At 34.0% G+C, this 22,949-nt stretch overlaps 1 protein-coding gene across 7 annotated transcripts in view; it reads left to right on the top strand.

The window, feature by feature from the left end:
• The window catches only part of slc8a1a (solute carrier family 8 member 1a), a 103,440-nt gene that overhangs the window by 73,339 nt on the left and 7,152 nt on the right, over positions 1 to 22,949 (top strand). For 5 of the 7 annotated variants that reach the window (XM_009306112.4, XM_021479615.2, XM_021479613.2 and 2 more), the window contains 6 exons: positions 4,037 to 4,057; positions 4,450 to 4,467; positions 4,592 to 4,606; positions 9,425 to 9,493; positions 12,604 to 12,731; positions 17,773 to 17,872. In XM_009306112.4, the coding sequence (XP_009304387.1) occupies positions 4,037 to 4,057; positions 4,450 to 4,467; positions 4,592 to 4,606; positions 9,425 to 9,493; positions 12,604 to 12,731; positions 17,773 to 17,872 (351 nt within the window). Of the gene's footprint in view, positions 1 to 2,314; positions 2,538 to 4,036; positions 4,058 to 4,449; positions 4,468 to 4,591; positions 4,607 to 9,424; positions 9,494 to 12,603; positions 12,732 to 17,772; positions 17,873 to 22,949 lie in introns of those variants that run through there. The other 2 variants (XM_073915874.1, XM_073915875.1) reach the window with 1 other exon arrangement.

Here is a 22,949-nt window from a genome sequence, read left to right as displayed (position 1 = left end):
CCTCTCTAAACCATCAAATAGTGTTCTGTCATTTTCTAAGGCCAAACATATTCTCGAATTGAAAAGAGGAGGTCATGTAAGCATTATCATGTTGCATTCTGGAGCACAACTGATTAATAATTCACAATTAAAGGGATAGTTCACCCCAAAATAAAAAGAAAAGGACTCACTGTTCATTTGGCATGTGCAATTAATAGAAATTTTATTTAAATTTTGGCCTCCAATGATTATGATAAACTTCAAATGGGATGAAACTGTCATTGTGTCATGTCCTGCCCCCCTCTCAGGCAGTACAGCTTGCTCGATTTGTTGGTGTATTCAATTTATTCACATTTTTTAAAGCGTGAAAGTGGGCTGTTATGTGCATGTGTTTAGAACACACATGTAAACTGCTTAAGCTGTAGCTAAATAGTCAAATACATGCAAATATGTGTCGAAACGCAGAGCATAGTAATTATTCACATAAACTCTTAATGTAATAAATCACAAAGACTTGTAAAAGTGAAACTATATGCCTCTTAAAGTGACAGTGCGCTATGTTCCTGATAAGGACTGTTTATCATTATTAATCAAATAACAAAAGAATAGAAAAAAATCACTCACTGCTCTTGTCTGAAGGGATTTTTTTATAGCTTTAAGACAAAACAATTAAGTTAACTTTTTAGCGTGCGTATCTATCGAAGTGTTTTTTCTACTTCAGAAATATGAAAACTGTTCTAAAAAATGCTCAACTGGGAGCAATTTAAAAACGTGGTGCTTCCATTCAAAACAACAGAAAAAAATGCAACGCAAAAACACTTTGGTGATCACGTATTCAAGCGAGAGTGATTTACATGTTAAGTCAATGCAAAAACACGAATAGACATTCTGCAGTGTGATTCGTGCGAATGTGGCGATTTATGGAGAGGGTTGTAGATGCAGACGGGGTGCAGTGCAATATGAACTGCATCCAATGCTTTTTAATGCTCTCACCTAACTCCACCCCCTAACCCTAACCCTCACAGTGACGTCACTAACCCTATTGAGTGCAGTGTGTCTGACATTGCATTGCTGAGTGATGTGATCTCAGCTTGCATCATAAAGACTGCATCCAGATTCCATTAGATTTATGCGGATTTATATCGGCGCAAATTAAAAGAGCTCTTTGCGCTTTTGATGCGCTTAAAGTGTGAACCACGCAATTTGCTTAAGTTGGAAAATCTGAACTTTATCGAACATTCACACCGCGTCAACCAATCAGGAGCTTGCTCATGCAAGGGTATTATTATGACATAGCTTCTGTTGTGGTTGTCCCGAGGGGAAACCCTCTTGCCCACACTAGACAAGAGTTCATCAAACTAGGCTGGACTCAGTCTGAAGCACCGCTGAAAGCTTCCATCATCCAGGTATAGTTATGTGCAACTCTGAAAGGATCTCGTGAACATAGCACCGAACAAATTTATGCTGTTTTTCAGCCTTTCTAAAGCACATAATGGACAGCTACTATCTCAATAAAATCCATGTTAGGCATTTAGCAATGAAACTAGTCAGCGATCAGACATGCTTTTAACCCATAAAATTGATTTTTCCTTTGATGCCGCATCTGATATGAACACAGCATTACAATAAAGATACTTAAAGCATAGTTTGTTACATGATATTTTTATTATATTTTTTATTATTTTCCGTAATTTTGAGGAATTTTGTTTTTAACGTTGTCTTATTCAATACTTTGGTATTGAAAATTGTGAAATTACATTATCTATTCATTGTATAGATGTAAAAGCAAACCTATTTGCTCATGACACTGATACTCATTTTAAACTATCGTGATTACAATTTTTACCAGAATAATCATGATTATGTTTGTTCCTGTAATCGAGCAACTCATTTATTCACTCACCAAACTTGTGTGAGGTTTTTGTTTCTTCTTCTGTTGAACACAAAAGAAAATATTTTGAAGAATGTTGATGAGCGCTATTGACTTCCATAGTAGGGAGAAGGAATTATAGTTTGGTTGCATTTACATTTACATTTATTCATTTAGTAAACTGAAGTAAACAAGTTTTGTGATGAGTGCTCATTATTTAAAGTGAATTTTCTTATTTGGGTGAACTATCCCATTAATACCAGGCACTTTTTATTGTTAATTCCAGTGAGCAACACACTTTCTTAAAAACCTTATTCCTACTATTATCATCCTGACGTGAACATGCCTTTATTCAGGAACTTAATTGGCTCGATTTGCTGTTTTAAAAGCATCTGATGTTCCTCAAAATGAACGCCCAAACACACTTCACCGCTCAAATGTGATTTTATTATGTTCCCCTCACAGGAAGACCATAAAGGTTAAAATTCTTGACCATGAGGAGTATGACAAGCATGCAAACTTCTTCATAGAGCTGCAGGAGCCAGAATGGAGGAGGAGGGGATGGACAGGTGAAAGATAGCAAAGAAACGAGTCAAACAAATCTTTTCTTTCTCTTCTGGCTACTGTCTTTACCTTCCTTCGCTCCTCCTTCAAAACTGATCCTCCACTTCGGTTCTGCTGTTGCAATAATGTCGTTTGCCTCCCGCTTGCTGCTCAGTTTCTGTGGAGTTCTCCCTCATGTTCCCTCCTGGCCGAAAGGTTAAGAGTTCTCTCAGTAAATGGGCGTAATTGGCTCCGACTGAAGCCGTAGGGTCTGTTTCTTCAGGCCAGGATGAGACAAGGGCAATTGAAAGCATAATGAGCGGCAGATACATGGGCTGTCTTGCCAAATTCCAGAGCCTGTGATGCTTCATGCTCTCTGTACTAATAGAAGGAGATTAGATTTGATTTTCTCTTGGCCTCACTTTTTAAATTAGATTTCATGGTGATATCACTGTCAGTTACATGCAAAAATAAAATGATTAACTGTGTAAATTAATTTAGAACAAAATTAAGATATTGTTTAATATTTAAGTTATTATTTTTATAGTTTTGTCTCAATCTTTTTTTATTCCAATAAAACACATATTATTATGATTATTATTAATCAGTTAATGTGTTAAATTGAATGCTTTAAGAAAAATAATGCCAAATGTATTGCCTTCATTTTTTGTTTAATACTTAAAGCATCTGAATCAGCATTGAATGTAATTTATGAAGGACTATGGGAGACTGAAATTATAATAATGACTGCTAGAAATCTTAAATTATAACTAATAATAATAATAATATTAATGAATTTCACGTTTGTATATAATCTAAATATTATTTGTTTTATTGTGCATGTCGGATTTAAGATGAAGGAGGAGTTCCTGCAAGAAAGCTTTTTGCCATTCCAGATGACTTTATTAATAAGTTATTTGAGTCGTTGCAGAGATGTATGGATGCAGTCCTCCAAGCTCATGGGAGTTATACACAATATTAATTATTTTCCCACTGCAGCATGACTTTATATTCTATACTGTACATTATTTCTGTTAAGTGACAAGACTTTTGTTCAAGCAAAGTCAGACCTTGCTGTCCTAATTAAATAATTCCAAATCAAGACATGATCATATTTTATTTTGGTAAAATAAGCGTAATCTAGAGGATTTTGCCTTTCATATAAGCCACTTTTAATACCAAATGATCAACTAGAAGTCAAGTTATTATTGGTTGCTCCTAAAACTTGCTTAGGCGAAAAGACTTTTATTAGGTGGTGTATTTATTAAATTAAATTAAATTAAATTAAATTAAATTAAATTAAATTAAATTAAATTAAATTAAATTAAATTAAATTATTATTATTGCAATAAATTGAATGTCCTTCTATGTATAATACCATTCAAATTTAAATTAAGCATCTGAATCTGCATTTTGAGTAATTTATGAAAGATTATATGTGGCATACACTAAAGCGATGGCTAAATATAAAATTATCACTAATAATATTAATAATAATAGGATAATACTTGCATATGTGTGTTTAGACAGAATGAGTATGTTACTCTGTTGGTTCATTCATAATCATTTTGCTCTTTCTTTATCTCCATTTTCTTCTGTTCTTCTGTGTTTTATGTCCTGTCTGTCCTTCATTGTCTACGTCAGCTATGTTGCTGCATGAATGTGGTAAGCTGTCTCTTTTTTCCCTGCTATTAATTTCTGTAAACCACTTTATAAATGTTTATTTCATCATGTCATCATCAAATGTTTATTTCTTACTGTGCATAAGCTCTTTGTGCATATCTCATATTCATAAGCTTGCTTAATTTTTTCTGCAAAAAACTGCTTTTTTAATCTTTTTCACTAAAGTTTGGCTGGATAATGCTGGTTTTATCATATGTTGTCATATTTTGTGGCATATTTTGCTTAGTTTACTAATTTTTTTCTGTCTTTAACAAATATTTACACTTTAATATTAGCAAGATATCTACAAAGTTTCTTCTCCTTACAAAAACAAGAGCTTTAAAACATGAATTGAATAAGGAGTGAGGTCATTTCTGCTGTTTTTATGATTTTAGGTGGATTCGTGAAGACAGGTATGGTAATACATATCTTTGGAAATGCTTAGCTAACTCAATACCAGCTACTGAAGCTAACTTGCTTCACTAACCAGGCGAATGAGTAGACTTCATCTTTTCTATGAAATCTTTTCTTTGATAGATAAGCAACTTTATGGTAAGAGATTACATTTTACTTTTCACCAAGCTGGACGCCAAAGCTAACATTGGATGTGTTTGTAACTGTTCACTTGACAATGAGCCTTTGTTTGGCACTCTGATTAATGTGCGGCTTATTTGCTCATATATAGCAACTGGGACAGATACTGTACAGATAGAAATTTATAATTTGCTTTGCTTTCTGTCTTATTGCGTAGACTTTGCAGCAAAATTACCTAAACAAATATTTAAATATATATATTTTAATTTAATATCAGTAACAATGTGAAAAAAAAAAAGATTTTTTGGAATTGTTGCAAATGTATTAAAAATAAAAAAAAGCTGAAAATCACATGTACATATTCACAGCCTTAGAGCTCTAAATTGACCTCAGGTACATTCTGTTTCCACTAATCATTCTTGAGATGTTTTAGCAGCTTAATTGGAGTTCACCTGTGGTAAATTCAGTTGATTGAACATGATTTGAAAAGGCAAGTATGAAGAGAAAGAATTGTCAGAGAAAGGATTGTCTCAAGGCACAAGGCTGGGGAAAGTTACAAAAAAAATTCTGCTGCCTTGAAAGTTCTAATGAGCACAGTGGCCTCCATCATACATAAGTGGAAGATTTTAAAAGCCACCAGGACTCTTCCTAGAGCTGGCCAGCTATCTAAGCTGAGAGATCGGGGGAGAAGAGCCTTAGTCAGGAAGGTGATCAATAACCTGATGGTTACTATGTCTGAGCTCCAGCATTCTTCAGTGGAGAGAGAAGCAATCCACCAATCAGGTCTGTATGGTAGAGTGGCCAGACGGAAGCCACTCCCTGCCTGGAATTTGCCAAAAGGCATCTGAAGGACTCTCAGACCATAAGAAACAAAATTCTCTGGTCTGATGAGACTAAAATTGAACTCTTTGGAGTGAATGACAGGCGTTACATTTGGAGAAAACCAGGCACCGCTCATCACCAGGCTAATACCATACACAGTGAAGCATGGTGGTGGCAGCATCATGCTGTGAGGATGTTTTCAGGAGCAGGAACTGGAAGACTTGTCAGGATGGAGGGAAAGATGAATGTAGCAATGTACAGAGACATCCTGAATGAAAACCTGCTTCAGAGTGCTCTTGACCTCAGGCTGGGGCGACGGTTCATCTTCCAGCAGGACAATGACCCAAAGCACACCTCCAACATATCAATGGAGTGGCTTCACATGTCCTTGAATGGCCCAGCCCGAGCCCAGATCTAAATCCAATTGAACATCTCTGGAGAGATCTGAAAATGGCTGAACACTGTCGCTTCCCATCCAACCTGTTAGAGCTTGAGAGGTACTGCAAAGAGGAATGGGCAAAAATTCCCAAAGACAGGTGTGCCAAGCTTGTGGCATCATATTTAAAAAGACTTGAGGCTGTAATTTATTGCAAAGGTGCATCAACAAAGTATTGAGCAAAAGGCAATTTCTGTTTTTTCAAGATTTTTTACAACACATTTCTAATCATAATAGTTTTAATAACTAATTTATAATAACTGATTTATTTTATCTTTGCCATGTTGACAGTAAATAACATTTTACCAGATATTTTAAGGACACTTCTATACAGCTTAAAGTGACACTTAAAGGCTTAACTAGGTTAATTAGGTTACCTAGGCAGGTTAGGGTAATTAGGCAAGTTATAGTATAACGATGGTTTGTTATGTAGACTATCAAAATAAAAAAGCTTAATGGGGCTAATAATTTTGACCTTAAAATGGTTTTTAAAAAATTAAAAACTGCTTTTATTCTAGCCAAAATAAAACAAATAAGACTTTCTCCAAAAGAAAAAAAAACATTATCAAACATACTGTGGAAATATCCTTGCTCTGTTAAACATCATTTGGGAAATTGTTAAAAAAGAAAAAAAAAATCAAAGGGGGGCTAATAATTCTGACTTTAACTGTGATGTTTCAGATTTTTTTTTATTTTTTTTTAATAAATTTTCAACAGTTTCAAAAAATCTTTTTTCACATTGCCATTATGGGTTATTGTGTGTTAAATTATGAGGAAATAAGGAATAAGGCTGTAACATAAAAATGTGGAAAAAGTGTATATACTTTCTGGATGCACTGTATTTAAAAAGAGAGAGAGAGATTTTGTATTTGCATAATAAATAATTATTCTGCATTATAAATAAAAGTTACTTAAGTGCATAATATTTCAATAAAAACAAAAATTGAGTTTTGCGTTCATGCATTCATTTATAATTGATTATAAATGAATGCTTAAATAAATTCATTCATTTATATTATATAATTAATAAGTTATCATTAATTATTTAATTTGAATTATTCATAATTTACTTTTATATCCATTACATCAGCCTCAAATTATAACTGTTCAAACACAGCCTATATCTCTACTAAAAACACTAACACTGTTCATTTCTGAAGCTAATTTAGCTATTTAATCAAAACAATATGACAATCTAATTTTCAACTTGTACATGGCACTAGTTTACATAGCTGTGATTAATTGCTATCGCCGTGCCACGAACCTACTGTATTACTTTACTTTCTTATGCAATGCCACATTTGTTGCACGCCACAAAGACACTGTGTGAAGGGCGAGAGCACAACCCACTGTCATCCATTCAGTAACCCTCACTGGCATTGTTCCTAAAGGCAAACGGGCTGCTCCCTAATGAGAAAGCATATAGCTAGTGTGCCTTCAGCTGACGTGCAGAGCTTTCATAACCGCCGTCTTGTCAAACTCGCTCAACTGTGATCACACGCAAACACTATTTACAGTACATGTCCGAGGAGTGTCTGTGGGTTGAAAATTTCAGCACAGAGAGAACAGCCAATCCTTAAATTAGCACATCATTCAGAAGTGTTGAAATTGGCTATTCAGGCGAGGGTGTGGAGATTTGTTTGTGTATTAATATGATAGTGATACGGAGGTGTCAACAGCGCCAAAACCACTTTAGATAGCAGCTGTTATATTAAACGATTAGTTGTCTTAATAATTATTGGCTTTGTTTACATGTTTCAAATTTATGAACATTTAATGTTGTTAAATTTATTAGATATTTTTACAGTATATATATATATATATATATATATATATATATATATATATTTTTTTTTTTTTTTTTTTTAAAGCGTTTATTGTTGTCATGTAAATAATCTCATCTATAATCTGAAAAAAGTTTTGTTCTCTAAAATACTGATAACATTCCTTTCAAGTTTAAAATCAAAAGTTTTCATTTACACTTTTTTGCATTAGATAACAAAAACAACCTCATTACGGATACGTAGCCGGGTCTTAATTTCTGTGGACAGCGAAATTTTAACTGTTTTCTGAAACCATTCTTCACCGCACTTGAACCCGTCATCGCTGCCAATTCGGCTCCATGACTGAAGTCCAATAGCATATGTGGCAAGCTATTGGACAAACTTGTAACACTGGGAAAAAAAACAGTGTTTTGACTCTCCCAAACAACCATCCCCTTCCCAAAACCCGACCGATAATGTTTTTTAAAAGCAATCTAGAAAAAGAAAAGCAGTCGCAGCCACGAGCTACTGGGCAATCCAGTAACACCAGAAAAGTCATCCGTACTGAGGTAATCGGTCAGCTGGTAGTGCTAAAAGGAACAGAAGCCATTGGTGGTGTCATACCGCCCTGTAACGTTAGTGTTAAAGATGAAATGGAGCCAGTCATAACTCTGGGTTCATAATTCGCACTCTCCAGAAATGTAGACAGGTGCACGTATCCACAATGAGCCTGTGTTGCAACTAAAAGATATCATGTTTTCTGACATGTTCATATAAATTTTAGATCTCATGAAATTAATATTTTGTGGAATTAGCCTGATTTTAATTCAAAACAAAACATTTATTATGACCAAATGTTCTGAAAATGCTCTTTATTAATTTTTTTTTACTTAAAATTTTGCACATATATTATCAGAGCTTTATTTTAAAGAATAAGTAGTAAAATGCAAATACAGATTTTTTTAAAGGTATTTTGTGTTTGTGTGTGTGTGTGTGTGGACTTGTTTATGTGGTTTGCAAGGACATTGTATGATCTAAAAGGACATGGGTATGACCTAAGTGTTACTTTAAGATTGTTTGCTTCTTTAAGGCATGTCCTCGAAATTCGAAACGCTTAAAAATCATACTTAATGGAGTATTTTGACATTTTAAATTTTCCACAGGTTTCCTGTGAGGGTTGGGTTTAAGTGTAGGAGTAGGATAAGGCCATATGAAAAGCATTTTGTATAGTATGAAGTACATTAGGCTTATTGAGTCCTCATGACCCACAGATGCAGTGTGTGTGTGTGTGTGTGTTTGTGTGTGTAGTCCCAAAAATATATATTGATGAAAAATCAGACATTCCATTTGCATAAATTAACTAAATGACTTGTATTAGAAAACATATTGTAAATTCTTTAATTCAATGTTTTAAATACCTTTTGAGAAAATAAAATGTGTAGGAAACAATTTTCCATTTAGAGTGTTAGATTGTAAAAATAACACGTATTCTAACTTGTACTTATTAAAATTTAAAGAACAAAAATAAGTGGTCATATGACAATTTTATAAATTTTATACAAATATTATGTATATATATATATATATATATATATATATATATATATATATATATATATATATATATGTTAAATTATAAAAAAATGCTTACAAATATATCAGATACAACAAATACTTGCTCTGTTCTCTGAAGTGATCACTGAAATTTTCACCATCTGCTTTACAAAGCTTTATTTAACAGTGCATCATCATAAATAAAGCTCTATATGTCTGTTAGCATCTGTGCTAACGCTGTTCAGTGAATGTGTTTATCAGGCAGGGATGTGTACCGGAAAGTGCAGGGTAGAGACAAACCAATCCCCTCCACCATTATCAGCATCTCAGGTATACATTTCCTCTCCTCTTCCACTCACTTTCTCTTTCTTTTCTTTTCTTTTCTTTTCTTTTCATTCATTTAATAATTTATTCATTCTTCCTTGTTCAGTGTGTTCTTAACATCCTGTTTCATAAAGCGTTTGTGAGGATGGCTGTCAATACCTCATTAGTTTACCATTAATACATTATTTATGGAATGAGATGTTAATGATTGCAATAAATCACATCAGTGTTTTTAATCAGTTTTATTCACTTATTGGTCTTTTGTGTAATTGTTTATCTTATCCTCATTTCACTCCAAACACATATTGACTAGACTTGAAATCACATATTCAGATTTTTTTAAATTCTGTCTCTCAATTAAAAACTAAAATTTTGCAGATTAAAAAAAAGGACATGATCCCATTATGAAGCTAATTCACATGAACCAAGCAGTTCAATTCAAGAAATATGACATTATATTTAGGGAAAAGGTGATTTTATTAACCTGAGCTAATGAGCATTTTTTGTAAACAATCCCATTAAAAGCAACAGTTCACCCAAAGGTCAAAGTCCATGTGAGCCGAAAGCTGCTAAAGCTTTTATTTCACTATGTTGATGTACTTCCAGCTGAAGCTGAATATTGAGTAGTGAGCAAGGCTTTATTTTTGGACATCATTCCCTCATAGCACACCAACGGTATAGTGGCGTGGTTAAGAAAATTGAGGCTAAATCCGTCAAACTGACGTCAGCAGAGAAGGACCGCCTCTCTAAATGTGGAAGAAAATGGTCAGTCTTTGATTGAAGATTACTAAAAAAAAAAATAGTTTTGTACAATTAGATTTTTTACACAGACTTTTAATTATACCTATTACAGGCCTGTAGCCAGACTATTGAAAGGGGTAGTCTTTTATCCCAAAAATCATCTCACTTTCTACTAAGTTATTACCATGAAGTATTTACTTACAAATGTGCATTTAAACTAAAGTTGGGTCGATAGACGATGCCATCGACAGACATCACGATGCTGAGCCAGCATTGCGATTGCAGCAGCAACCCGCTCGCGGAAAAATACACACTCAGGCGCCGTTTACACTAATACGTCTTAGTTTTAAAATGGTGCCGTGTCACAGCGTCAGAATACTGCTTCAATCTTTTGCTTTCACGCTTGTACTTAGTAATTTTAGCGAAACCTCAGATACTGTTTGTTGGTTTCTGTTGGCTGTACACCATTCCCGCGGAAAAAGTAATTGACAGGTGGTAATTTGAGTGTAACTTACCTTTGTTTATTTATGATTTGATTATGGGTAAAACAAAGACTATGAGGGTCAGGTAGTTGAAACGGTAGGCTACAAATATTTAATTCATAATAAATAAATAATTAATAAATAATTAATTCACCGCCAGGCGACGCAGTGGCACAGTAGATAGTGCTGTCGCCTCACTGCAACAAGGTTGCTGGCTCGAGCCTCGGCTGGGTCAGTTGGTGTTTCTGTGTGGAGTTTGCTTGTTCTTTTTGCGTTCGTGTGGGTTACCTTTGGGTGCTCCGGTTTCCCCCACAGTCCAAAGACATGCGGTACAGGTGAATTGGGTAGGCTAAATTGTCAGAGTGTGAATGAGTGTGTGTGGATGTTTCCCAGAGATGGGTTGAGGCTGAAAGGGCATCCGCCGAGTCTTAAAAACGTGCTGGATAAGTTGGCTGTCCATTCCGCTGTGGCAGCCCCGGATTGGTAAAGGGACTAAGCCAAAAAAGAAAATGAATGAACAAACGCCGCCTACAATGATGATACCATCATCCATCACGATGTTTCACATTAGACATCGTACGATGCCAAATTGGTTGACATTGCCCAACCCTAATTTAAACTGTAGGTATTGCAGTTTTATAAATAATGTTATGATATTAGAATTGTATTAGTTTAAAAAACTGATTAAAGAAATATACCTATAGAGACAAATTCTGCACTTTGTCAGTGAAGGGTGGATCTTTCGAACCCCGCGGGCCTGTACATGTTAAAAAAAAAAATTTTCAATAAGACTTTAATTGATAGGTTAAAATCAATAGCATCTGACCAATCAGTGACAGAAAAAAAGCTAAATAAGACAGCTTTCAAATAACATAACGAGGCACTTTAAAGTGTCATACTATTACATTTATGACCCTGTTTTTCATTCCAAACAAACTTTGAACATTTCTGCCTTTTATCTTTCACAGAATAAGTGGGTTGGAACAACTAGGGAGTGACAACATTTCTGAGTGAACCGTTCCTTTAAATGCTTATTATTAGCTATTCGTTTTTTTTGTTTTAGATCAATAATGTTGACATACTTTTAAAGCACCCACGCCTTCGAAGGTGCTCAAGTCCAGATTGACAGCATTGCATTCCCATGCTTCTGAACAAACACACAGCAGCATAGTTCACATTGCAGTCATTATTGCCCTATTTAAACACAACAAATGATGTCATATAAACAGCGTGTGAAATAAGTATTTAACACGTCACCATTTTTCCAAGAAAATATATTTCTAAAGATGCTGTTCTCTTGAAATTTTACCAAGATGTCAGTAACATCCAAAATAATCCATACATTTAAAATAAACAAAACTAATTCATTTAGTAATGAAGTTATGTGTAATAAAATTAAATGACATTGGGGAAAAGTATTGAACACATGAAGAAAGCGAGATGTAGAAAGACATGGAAAGCTCAGACAGCATCTGAAATCTCTCAGTAGTTATTCAGCAACTGCTCCTCGTCAGTGTAAATGAATATTAACTGCTTCAGTTCCAACAACTACATTACCAGATGATGAAGATGAAACCAGGGTGAACATTTCAGAAAGACAATGATCCAAAACACAGAGAAGGAAACTCTGAGCTGTTTTCAGAAAAGAAAATAAAGCTGCTATAATGACCCAGCCAATCACTTGACCTAAACCCACCTGAATATACATACAAAAAATCAGACTTCATAAATGAAACCGACAGAACCATGAAGATGTTTAGACTCTGTTGAATTATATCTACTAGGAAAAATCATGACACGTTCAATACTTATTTTACCCTCTGTATCTGCATCTTGTTGTTTTGTACATCTCTTTTTATTTTTTTATGTATTTCTTTTTTTTCTCTCTCTCAGAGGACGGGGAGGAAGAGACCCTGACTAAAAAAGAGAAAGATGAGAGGCGTATTGCTGAAATGGGTCGTCCGACCCTGGGTGAACACGTGAAACTTGAAGTAATCATTGAAGAGTCTTATGAATTCAAGGTAAATTCATGAAAGTACACCATGAAAAATGCATACAGACACTAAATTTTTTTATTATATATGGTAATTATATATAGTACAATTACATTACATAGGTACATATATATATATATATATATATATATATATATATATATATATATATATATATATATATATATATATATATATATATATATATATATATATATATATATATATAAATATATATATATATATATGGTACATGATGTTCCTGATCTTTACCATTTTCATGAGGATTTCATGCACATTCGAAGTCCCCGATCTATGAAAACTCGTTTTCACTGCAAAATTTTAAAAAAGGAAAGCAAAGAAATTTAGTTTATATTTCAAGTTTGCTGCTTGCAATTCATACATTTCTGATCAGAATTTTCAGTAGCAAATTAGTATTGTTCGTACTGTACTTGTAAATATGTTCTAAGAAAAAAAAAAGTGAATTTGAAATTGTTTCATGTTTTCTTTAAGGCCAAGTGATGACATTTTAAGCATAAGGGAGGACTAAAAAGTAGGGCTGCACAATATATAGTTTTAGCATCGATATCGCAGTGTGCGCAGCTGCAATAGTCACAATCAAGATTATAGTTACTAGGAGCCTCAGATGATGTGTGGAGTCATAAGTAACTTTAGGAAAGATAAATAGTGAATACGTACTTGACTTCTAGTTGATTATTTGGAAATTTGGCATAAGTTCGATTTTTCCAATGAATCATCTGTTGAACTGCATCCCAATCATCACAAATACTGCAGAAGACATATTGGAACTCACATGGATCCAAGAATCTCACAGAAATCAGTCAAGTTTGATGAAGGAAAAGTCAGGTAGTTAGTTTTACTTATTTGTTAGTTATAGTTAACTTTATTTGTCCCCGTAGGGAAATTTCATTTGCAGTTTGCAGCATACACTCACAGAGATTTGGCGTATATAATAAAATAAAATATAATATAATATCATATCATATCATATCATATCATATCATATTTAAAAACACAATGCCTCTTCTCTAAAAAAATAACCAAGTCTACTGGCCATCAACTGCTACTGACAGTGAAGGAATTTAAAACTTGATTGCTTGGGGTATAAATGATACATTTTCCTATTTCTTACACACTTGGGGACACATTATCGATGACCTGGTAATATCAATTGGAAGGTGTTTGATAAACGATGTCTCTCATCATTGACAATCATGATTGTCAATTATTTAGTTCTCTTTCTTTGTATATACTATCAGTGCTCTATAGTTTCATTTCCAACAACTTACTGGCTGTTGTTACCACCCAGTGACTTCTTCTGGGACCAACAGATTACACAAAATGTTGCAATACTTTCAATAAAAGCACTATAAAATATTATCAACATTGTCAACATTAAAAGACAGTAATTTCTTTAAGTAGTTCATTCTCTGTTTTTAAAGCTTTTTCTTTACACAATCAGTCCATACATCCCATTTAGTTTTATTATCCAACATCACACCCACATATTTATGATGTTCTTAACTGAATTTACTCGCCAATAATTAATGTGGGCTGAGTTTTGTTTTGTGCTCTTTCTCTAAAATCAATAACCGTCTCATTAGTTTTAGGAATGTTTAGGAGAAGGTTTGAATTTTCACAACAGTCTAAAAAGTATTCAGGAACAGGGCTGTGTTCGTCCTTCTCTTCATTTAAATGGCTCATCAACACAGTATCATTCACATACTTTACAATATTTCTATTTTAAAATGAACCCACATGGATTTGTATAGAAATTAAAAAATGAACGGAGATAAAACACAGCCCTGGGGTGCTCCAACTGAAGTGCACATTTTATCTGAAATAAAACCTCCCATTTTAACTTGTTGGATAGCCCATTTATTTTAACTGTAAATTTGCTCTACTGTATTTATGATTGGTTTATTATATTTTATGCAAATGTTTTCCCCTATAAAATCAACCCAATCAATCTAAAATGATGAATTCTTTCCAAATAGAGCTTTAAATTTAATCTTTGAAAAGTGTATCACAGAAAAATTAAATATCATAATGAACTTTTTTTTTTTCAAAATCATGCAGGCCTGCTAAGAAGCTCTTTAAGGTGAATGAAAGGATGACAGAGCATCTGGATATGAGCGATGGGTTCCTGTCCTGCTGAATTAAACTCAGCTGGACACGATTCAACCTTTAATTGCACGTCAGACATGACCAAAATTACTTCAAGAGCTTCTGTCACTTTAATATGCTAACAGAGTCAGTTTTCCATCTCCAATTCACCTCTCCTGTTCTCTACTGAACTGTGTCAGAGGGTTTATTAGTTCTCATCAGGTCTGTGAGATTAATTTGTTCAGACTCAGAGTGAAATGATTTTCTTGTATCAGGATGATTTGATTGAGCTGCACAGACGTACAGTATGATGTTCTGCGAGCGTGATACTGACTGCAGCCTTTATAATTGAAAGGTGATGATTTTTGTGACAAATCGGTTTCATTGTGCTGTAATAAGATAAGACTTTCAGTGTTCAGACAGGTTTCTTGCTGCCGGATCTTAGAGGAAAACCTTTATTTAAAAACTCTTTTCATATCTGTCCAAATCTGCTGAGTTATTGGTTGCAGTTGGGATTTTCTATTTAGTGCACTTTAAAGGGATGGTTCACCCAAAAATCTAATTTTACTCACAATTTATTCACACAATAGTGGTTTATGATAACTTTTATGAATTGTTTTCTTCTGCTCAAAAAAAAAAAAGATATTCTGAAGAAAGTAGCCATTTAGACATTCACAGTAAGAACAAAATATACTATGGATGTCTATGGATGCTTTTTTACAGCATTCTTCAGTGTATCTTGCTTTATGGTTAACAGAAGAAGGAAACTCAAACAGGTTTGGAACTTTTTTTTTGTCATTTTTGGGCAAACTAACACCTCAAGTTGGTAGAGTTTGTGTTATATTCATACTTCAGTTGTGTTTATTGGTACTAAAGATTTAATCTGCAATCAATTCTGCAATTTGATCAGTCTGATCATAATCATTTATGGTTTTTTTCTAATAGAATGTAAAAATATACAATACATATAGGTGTCACGGTGGCGCAGTGGGTAGCACAATCGCCGGTCGCTGGTTCGAGCCTCTGCCGGGGCAGTTGGCATGTTTTCCACGTGTTTGCGTGGGTTTCCTCCGGGTGCTCCAGTTCCTCCCACAGTCCAAAGACGTGATATAGGTAAATTGGGTAAGCTAAATTGGCCGTAGGGTATGTATGTGAATGAGAGTGTATGGGTGTTTCCCAGAGTTGGGTTGCAGCTGGAAGGGCATTTGCTGCGTAAAACATATGCTGGATAAGTTGCCGGATCATTCCGCTGTGGCGACTTCAGATTAATAAAGGCACTAAGCTGAAAAGAAAATAAATAAATTAACTTTACATATATTTGTAACAGAAAGATTTGGGGGACAATAATCTATTGATAAACTCAGTTTATTAATAGATTAGTTAGGCAGGTCAGAGCTGCCACTGGCTGGTATGGGCAGGGCCGGAGCAAGCTGAACTGCCGCTGTATGCAGAGGACGATCACGCCGCCCTCAACCCCAATGTGAAAACGAAAGTGACCGGTTATGAAAATGAAGTGAGGTGTCGCGGACCTCTATTCTGTCGCATATGCGCGAACATATCAGAGGACGCGGGTGGTGAGGGGGGTGTTGCGGACGCCGCCCTCTCTATACTGCTGCTCTAGGCGACCGCCTAGGTCGCCTCTATGGACGCGCCGGCCCTGGGTATGGGCCCTATGACAACTTTCTTGAAGTCTGGTGGGGGCTGACGCAGAAGAAAGTGAAGAGCTGGGCACGGGTGGGTGGAGTTGGTTTGGCCCTGGAGGTGTGTCTGTTGCTGACAATAGTGTAGAGCAAGGATAGGCATGAACTGATGTTTCAACAGTGTCGAGATCCCAAAGTGCAAGGCTGCGTCCGAAACCACCTACTACTCAGTAGGTACTGCATTTGAGTTTAAACGTACTACTCGGCCGTTAGAAAAGTACGTTCTATACAGTATGAATGTAAAAGTATGAATGGAATTCGGACGTACTACATCCGCCATTTTGTCATAATCACGTGACCTACCTGCGTCAATTACGTCGCTTTACTCCCATTCATGAATTCGCTCGCGGGGCATCATGGGATAGCGCAGCATGCATGAGATGCGCACTCTAGAATCTCGCCGGAAGTAGTAAGTCATCCAAATTAGGTTTTAGGAATGGGGTAAGGGGTAGGTGTTAAAAATACAATTTATTGGGTAATTTAATAGATAGCATAAATAATACTCGGTACAACCACTGTTTTTACGTTTCTGTGACGGTTGAGTTTAGGGTTATAAACTAACATCTATAGCTGCATCCCCCTGGATTCGAATCCATTACCTCTGCATGCCAGTCTAAAACTCTCACCGCTTCATTAAATCACTTCAATTCTACAACGTTGGGTTTAATACCCCCATTTGATTAACTCTTTCTTTGCTGTTCCAGAGCAATACCTGAAAATGTGACCACTAGGTGTCACTATAGAGACGAGTTTCGAAACGTTTCAGTGTTTCATGAAGTCTCGCTTTGCCCACCACTAGTGGATGTTGATTAGGCCCCCTAATAATAACTCTGGGGGCTCCAAACTGGTGTTGGACCTTAGAACCGTGCTAACAAGCCCTCGGTAAATTGAAGACGTCTGCAAATTCACAATTGTGAGTAATTAAGTCACAATTCTGAATTGGAAGATATCATTTCAGAATTTCGAGATTTACATTAATCTATAATGTAATAAAGAAGAAGATCAGGTTTTTGATGACATGAAGGTCCAACAGTTTGGGGTTCAATATAACATTTTGTATTGTATAAACAATTGTATTGTAATTAATATTTATTAATTTATTTTAGTAATGTACATGTATATTCACTTTTTAAAACATATTCATTGCTGCAGAAAGTGCAAACCTCACACTCATGGTAAACATTAAATAATACAGCTGTTAACAAATAAGATGTTGACTTGATTCTAAACCCCTTTTCCAGAGCACCGTCGACAAACTCATAAAGAAAACCAACTTGGCCCTTCTGGTGGGTACCAACAGTTGGAGAGACCAGTTTGTTGAAGCCATCACTGTCAACTCAGGTAAAGGCCACATTGTTTAATCCCAACATACTGTAAGAACCGCTATTACACAATGACAGATTGGACAGATGATATTTATAAAACAACTGTTTTGCTGTGTTTCCTCACTGCGAGGCTTGTTTTAATTGCTGTTCAATCACTGCGCTAATTTAGCCGCATATCTTTAATTAGCGCACTATTGCAATTTAAAACGTGTTAGTGCTGAAAATCTGCCTGTAGCCATGCAGACGGAAATGAACGCGAGTGTTTCATCAGCTAAAATGACACTCCAGATTGTCACTCAGACTGATGCCGCAGAGACCTGATCATAATTTGCTTTTTCATCATGAGCTCTCAGTAATAAGCAGGAATTCCAGGATGAACCGGTCTCAGCAATGAGTAGCAAACAAACAATCCATTCATAATGCCTTAATGTCTAATCATATCAATTCTTTTTGATGTCATAATCGTTCATATTTTCTATTGACTCTTTTTCATAACCTGATTATAGTGCTCCTGTTACGCTTTTTCAGATATTATCTTTCATGTGGTGTTTAATATGTCATTCGGGAAAGTTCAAAGTTCATGATGAATGGAGTTTTTGTCTCAAGAGAGAAAGAACCAATTCTGAACTGCCTGAAATGTGTCATCAGTAGTTTTAATCTTATGAATCTTGCATAATAACAGCTAGTGGTCATTATTGGCTCAGCAATGATGGCTACTTTGATCCTTAAATGCTGTATTTGTAGCCGAGGCATAAAAGAATTAGGTTTGTATTGTTGACATATCAACTGTTTCTTGTTCTGTTAAAGCAAATTGACTTTGGTTTTACTTCTAATGGATGAGAACTAATTATGAATTAATAAATACTAAACTATTCCTAATGTTTCTTCATTATAATAAACTATTCCAGATGTGATTATGGGCATTTGGTTACAGACAGAAGCTTATCCTGTGGTCTGTGTGGGTAGTAATGCCCCAGTATATTGTTGGGGACTCTATACTGTTCGATGAGACATTAAACAGACTCTTTAAAACTTGTTAAAAATCCCAGGATGTTCTTTGAAAAAGAGTAGTGGTTCAAACCTGGCATCCTGGCCAAATATGCCCACTGGCCTCTGTCCATCATGGCCTCCTAACCATCCTTACTCATCACTCTGTCTCCTCTCCACCAATCAGCTGGTGTGTGTTGTTCAGTCTGGCACAAGATGGCTGCCGTAAAGTGCTTTATGTTTCCAGATGGATGCAAACGAAAATTAGGAACCCAATAGACACAATTTGGTCCTTTTTTTAAATGGAAGGTGAAATGGCAATTTGAGTGTCAAAGTTGTATAAATTCTATAATAACTGCCACAATTAAATTGTTTGCTAATTTGGATCAAATCTCTTTTATGTGAGAGTATGTTTACACAACAAATATGTTCTAAAAAAGCGTTAAAAAAGCATTCTCAGAATGATACTTATTCATATGAATCTGCCAAAGAGTAAAAGTAAAGCTGAATTATGCTTTATGGTCCTGTAGTCCATGTGTATGTTGTTTAATTTATTTTTCTTTATTTTTTCTTTATTTTTTCTTTTACTTTATTTTATTTTATTTATTTTTATTTTATATTATTTTACTTTTATTTGTTTTTTATTTTATTTTGTATAATCAATTTTATATTATTTTACTTTTATTTATTTTATTTTACTTATTTTTTATTTAATTTATTTATTTTAGATTATTTGACCTTTTATTTTATTTTACTTTCTTTTATTTATTTTTTATTTTATTTTAGAATTTTTTACTTTTATTTATTTTATTTTTTATTTTATTTATTTTTCATTTTATTTTTATTATTTTATATTATATTATTTTACATTTTTGTTTAATTTACTTTATTTTATTTATTTGACATTTTATTTATTATTATTTTACTTTGATTTATTTTATATTTTATTTTAATTTTTATCTATTTTATTTTATTTATTTTTATTTCAATTTATTTCATTTTATATATTGATTTATTTTTTATATTATTTAATATTTATTAAATTTTTTATTTTATTTTCATTTATTCATTTTCTTTTGGCTTTGTCCCTTTATCAATTTGTGGTCGCCACAGCGGAATGAACCGCCAACTCATCCAGCATGTTTTACGCAGTGCTTCCAGCGATGGACTGCCCTTCCAGTTGCAATTCATCGCTGGGAAACATCCATACACACTCATTTACACTCATACACTACGGACGATTTTTAGCCTACTCAATTGACCTGAACCGCAAGTCTTAAGACTGTGGGGGAAACTGGAGCACCCGGAGCAAACCCACGTGAACGCAGGGAGAACATGCAAACTCCACACAGAAACGCCAACTGATCCAGCAGAGGTTTGAAACAGCGACCTTCTTGCTGTGAGGCGACAGCACTACCTATTTATTTTTATTTATTTATTCATTGTCAAGTATTCACACATGCCAACAGTCTAAACATAGAACATACATTACTGTTTTTATGCAACATCGCCATTTGCAAAAAATGTGTTTTTGAAGCTAGGACATAATAATTGTAGACATTTTCAGGGACACAAATTACTGTTGATGTTTAAATGACCAAAGAACACACTAAATTTATCAGTTTTTTTACTTTCTATTTACTAAAAAACTGCACTAAAACTGCTCGAAACTGAAACTGCTAGAATACTTTTCTGTTGTGAATATCAAAGACTAAATTATACACATTTAGTTGTATAGTTGTATACACATAATTTGTATGTATAATTCTATAATTACATTCCTAGTTTTGGTTTAAAAATAATTATTACTAATTATAGTTATTTATAAAACTATTTATAAGTAAATATCAATACAAAATAGGTATTTGAAATATTTCAATAATATATTATTTTACATCAGTTTTTCACAACATAAAAAGTAGTTTGTACCAGTGCGTTTATTTTGCGACACTTTGTGCCAATGTTGCATTTATTTTAAATACTTTAAATGTGTTGTTGAGACAATGGGAAAAACAAAACAAAAAATAATGATTTGTTTCTTATGGATTTGCTGTTTTTTGTGTTTCTTTTTCTCCAACATTCTTTTGCCATCAGTCAAGCTTTACTGTGAGCATAATCAAACCAAGCCTGCATCAGTCTCTCTTCTTTAAAATGTCAGGGCCTTTTGCTTTCTCGCTCCGTCCGGACACTTTTTGAAGCGTCTTTCGTCATGAAGCACAGTGTATTAATAAGGAATGTGTGTGACTGTTTTTTCCTGCAGTCAGGCGCACACACAAACCCTCATTCTGACAGGCTTGACTGAAGCTGACAGAGCTTGTTAATGCCTAAGCTGAGAGGAAAGAGAGGGAGGGGATCATAATCGAAATTCTTGAGGAATATTTGTCATAATTAGACATCAGGCAATCTCCAGTTGTGAACTGAAATGAACTTCCTTTATCATGATGACACTGTATTATGCTGAAGGTTCATTTATCATTGTGCACCTAAACATTTTTTACAATTAAATAATTATATGGAATATTTATTTTTAAATTATACAATTCACAATTTTTTTTAACATTCTACAGAATTATGAATAACATCCAAAGTTGTACTCATTGGGAAATATGTGGTTTTAGTGCTGAAAAAATAATTCAATTTAATTAAAGTTTATTTGTATAGCTAGCATTTAATTAATTAATTGATAAGCGGCTTTACCATAGGTGCACATTATTGCATTACACTTAAATTAAGTTACAATCAAATATAAGTTATATACATAAACATAGTTAATCTGCAGTTGTATAGCATATATGTCTATGTGTACATGTTTAATAAAGTGTATTTGTGCAAATATAACTGTTTAGTATAGGTAGAACCATCTTTTATTATTTTTAAGTTAACAGTAAGAAATTCTATAACAATTTGTACTGTGTCTTATTTTGTGGATGTGACAATATTATCTGCAATGCCCATAGATATAAACAATCGGCACATAATAGGGTATATGCACAGCTGGTGTTTCTTTCCATACTGATACATTTCTGGTGAACGTTTATGTGACTGCCATAAAAAACTGCCATTTTTAATTTAATATGGCTCCTTTACAGCATCAATGTAATGTATTAAAATATAATTAGTTAAATCGACTTCAGCATTCATTTAGTTGTTCATGCGTTAAAAAAATGAATAGCGGTTTACACACACATGCAAATCAGGATCAGCAGGTGTGCACAGAAACTCCATTGCAAGTACTGCAGTAAAATAAATGTTCATATTTTAAAGATTTGGCACAGAAAAATGTAATTTAATGCAGTGCTTCTTGTACATTCTGATTCACTTTATATCAGATATTAATTAAGCAGTGAAGATCGTTGATTTTTAAAGAAAACAGACTTTAAACGTGCTACAGTTAGTTCACCGGAAGTGTTTGAAAATTGGTAACACTTTAGAACAACTATCCGTTATAACTAGTTAATAGGTCATTAATAAACTGTTAATGAGTTATAAATGAATTGTTAACTGTATTTTAATGATTTACAACTATGCCTAATAAATTTGTAAATAAATAAAAGTTAATAGTTTGTTAATTATTTATAACTGTGCCTTAGGGATAGCCAAAAGATAACTTATAAGTTGTTAGTTAACAAGTTATAAATAACTTGTTAACTGTATTTTAATGATTTATAATTATATTAGTAACAGATCATGAACAAGCTGTTAGTAAAATACTTGCTAAATACTTGTTAAGAATCAGTTAATAGTTTACATATGGTTTGGGACGTTTTTCTTAAGTTGCAATTATTCTTTATTTATTAACTGTTAGTAAACGAGGAATAGTTGCAACTAGACTAACGTCCCAATAACATACATAAGCTAATAACTAACACTTAACTAATATATCAACTCATACTTTACAGATCAGTTGTTCATAGTTTGTTAACCATCTACTAATACTAGTGAAACTTTGTAGAACAGCAAATGGATGGAACAAGTTCAAGCTACAGACATTTGATGTGAAATTTAATATAACATTTTTGTACCCTAACCTTGTTCCACTCTTAGGCTTTTCTGTGTGCTGTATTTTACCAAAGACACTTGACTGATGAAATGTTGAATGATGTGTT

The sequence above is a fragment of the Danio rerio genome, chromosome 11 (genome assembly GCF_049306965.1).
Source record: "Danio rerio strain Tuebingen ecotype United States chromosome 11, GRCz12tu, whole genome shotgun sequence".
Classification (NCBI taxonomy): Eukaryota; Metazoa; Chordata; class Actinopteri; order Cypriniformes; family Danionidae; genus Danio; species Danio rerio.
This window is presented reverse-complemented; position numbering and strand designations above follow the sequence as displayed.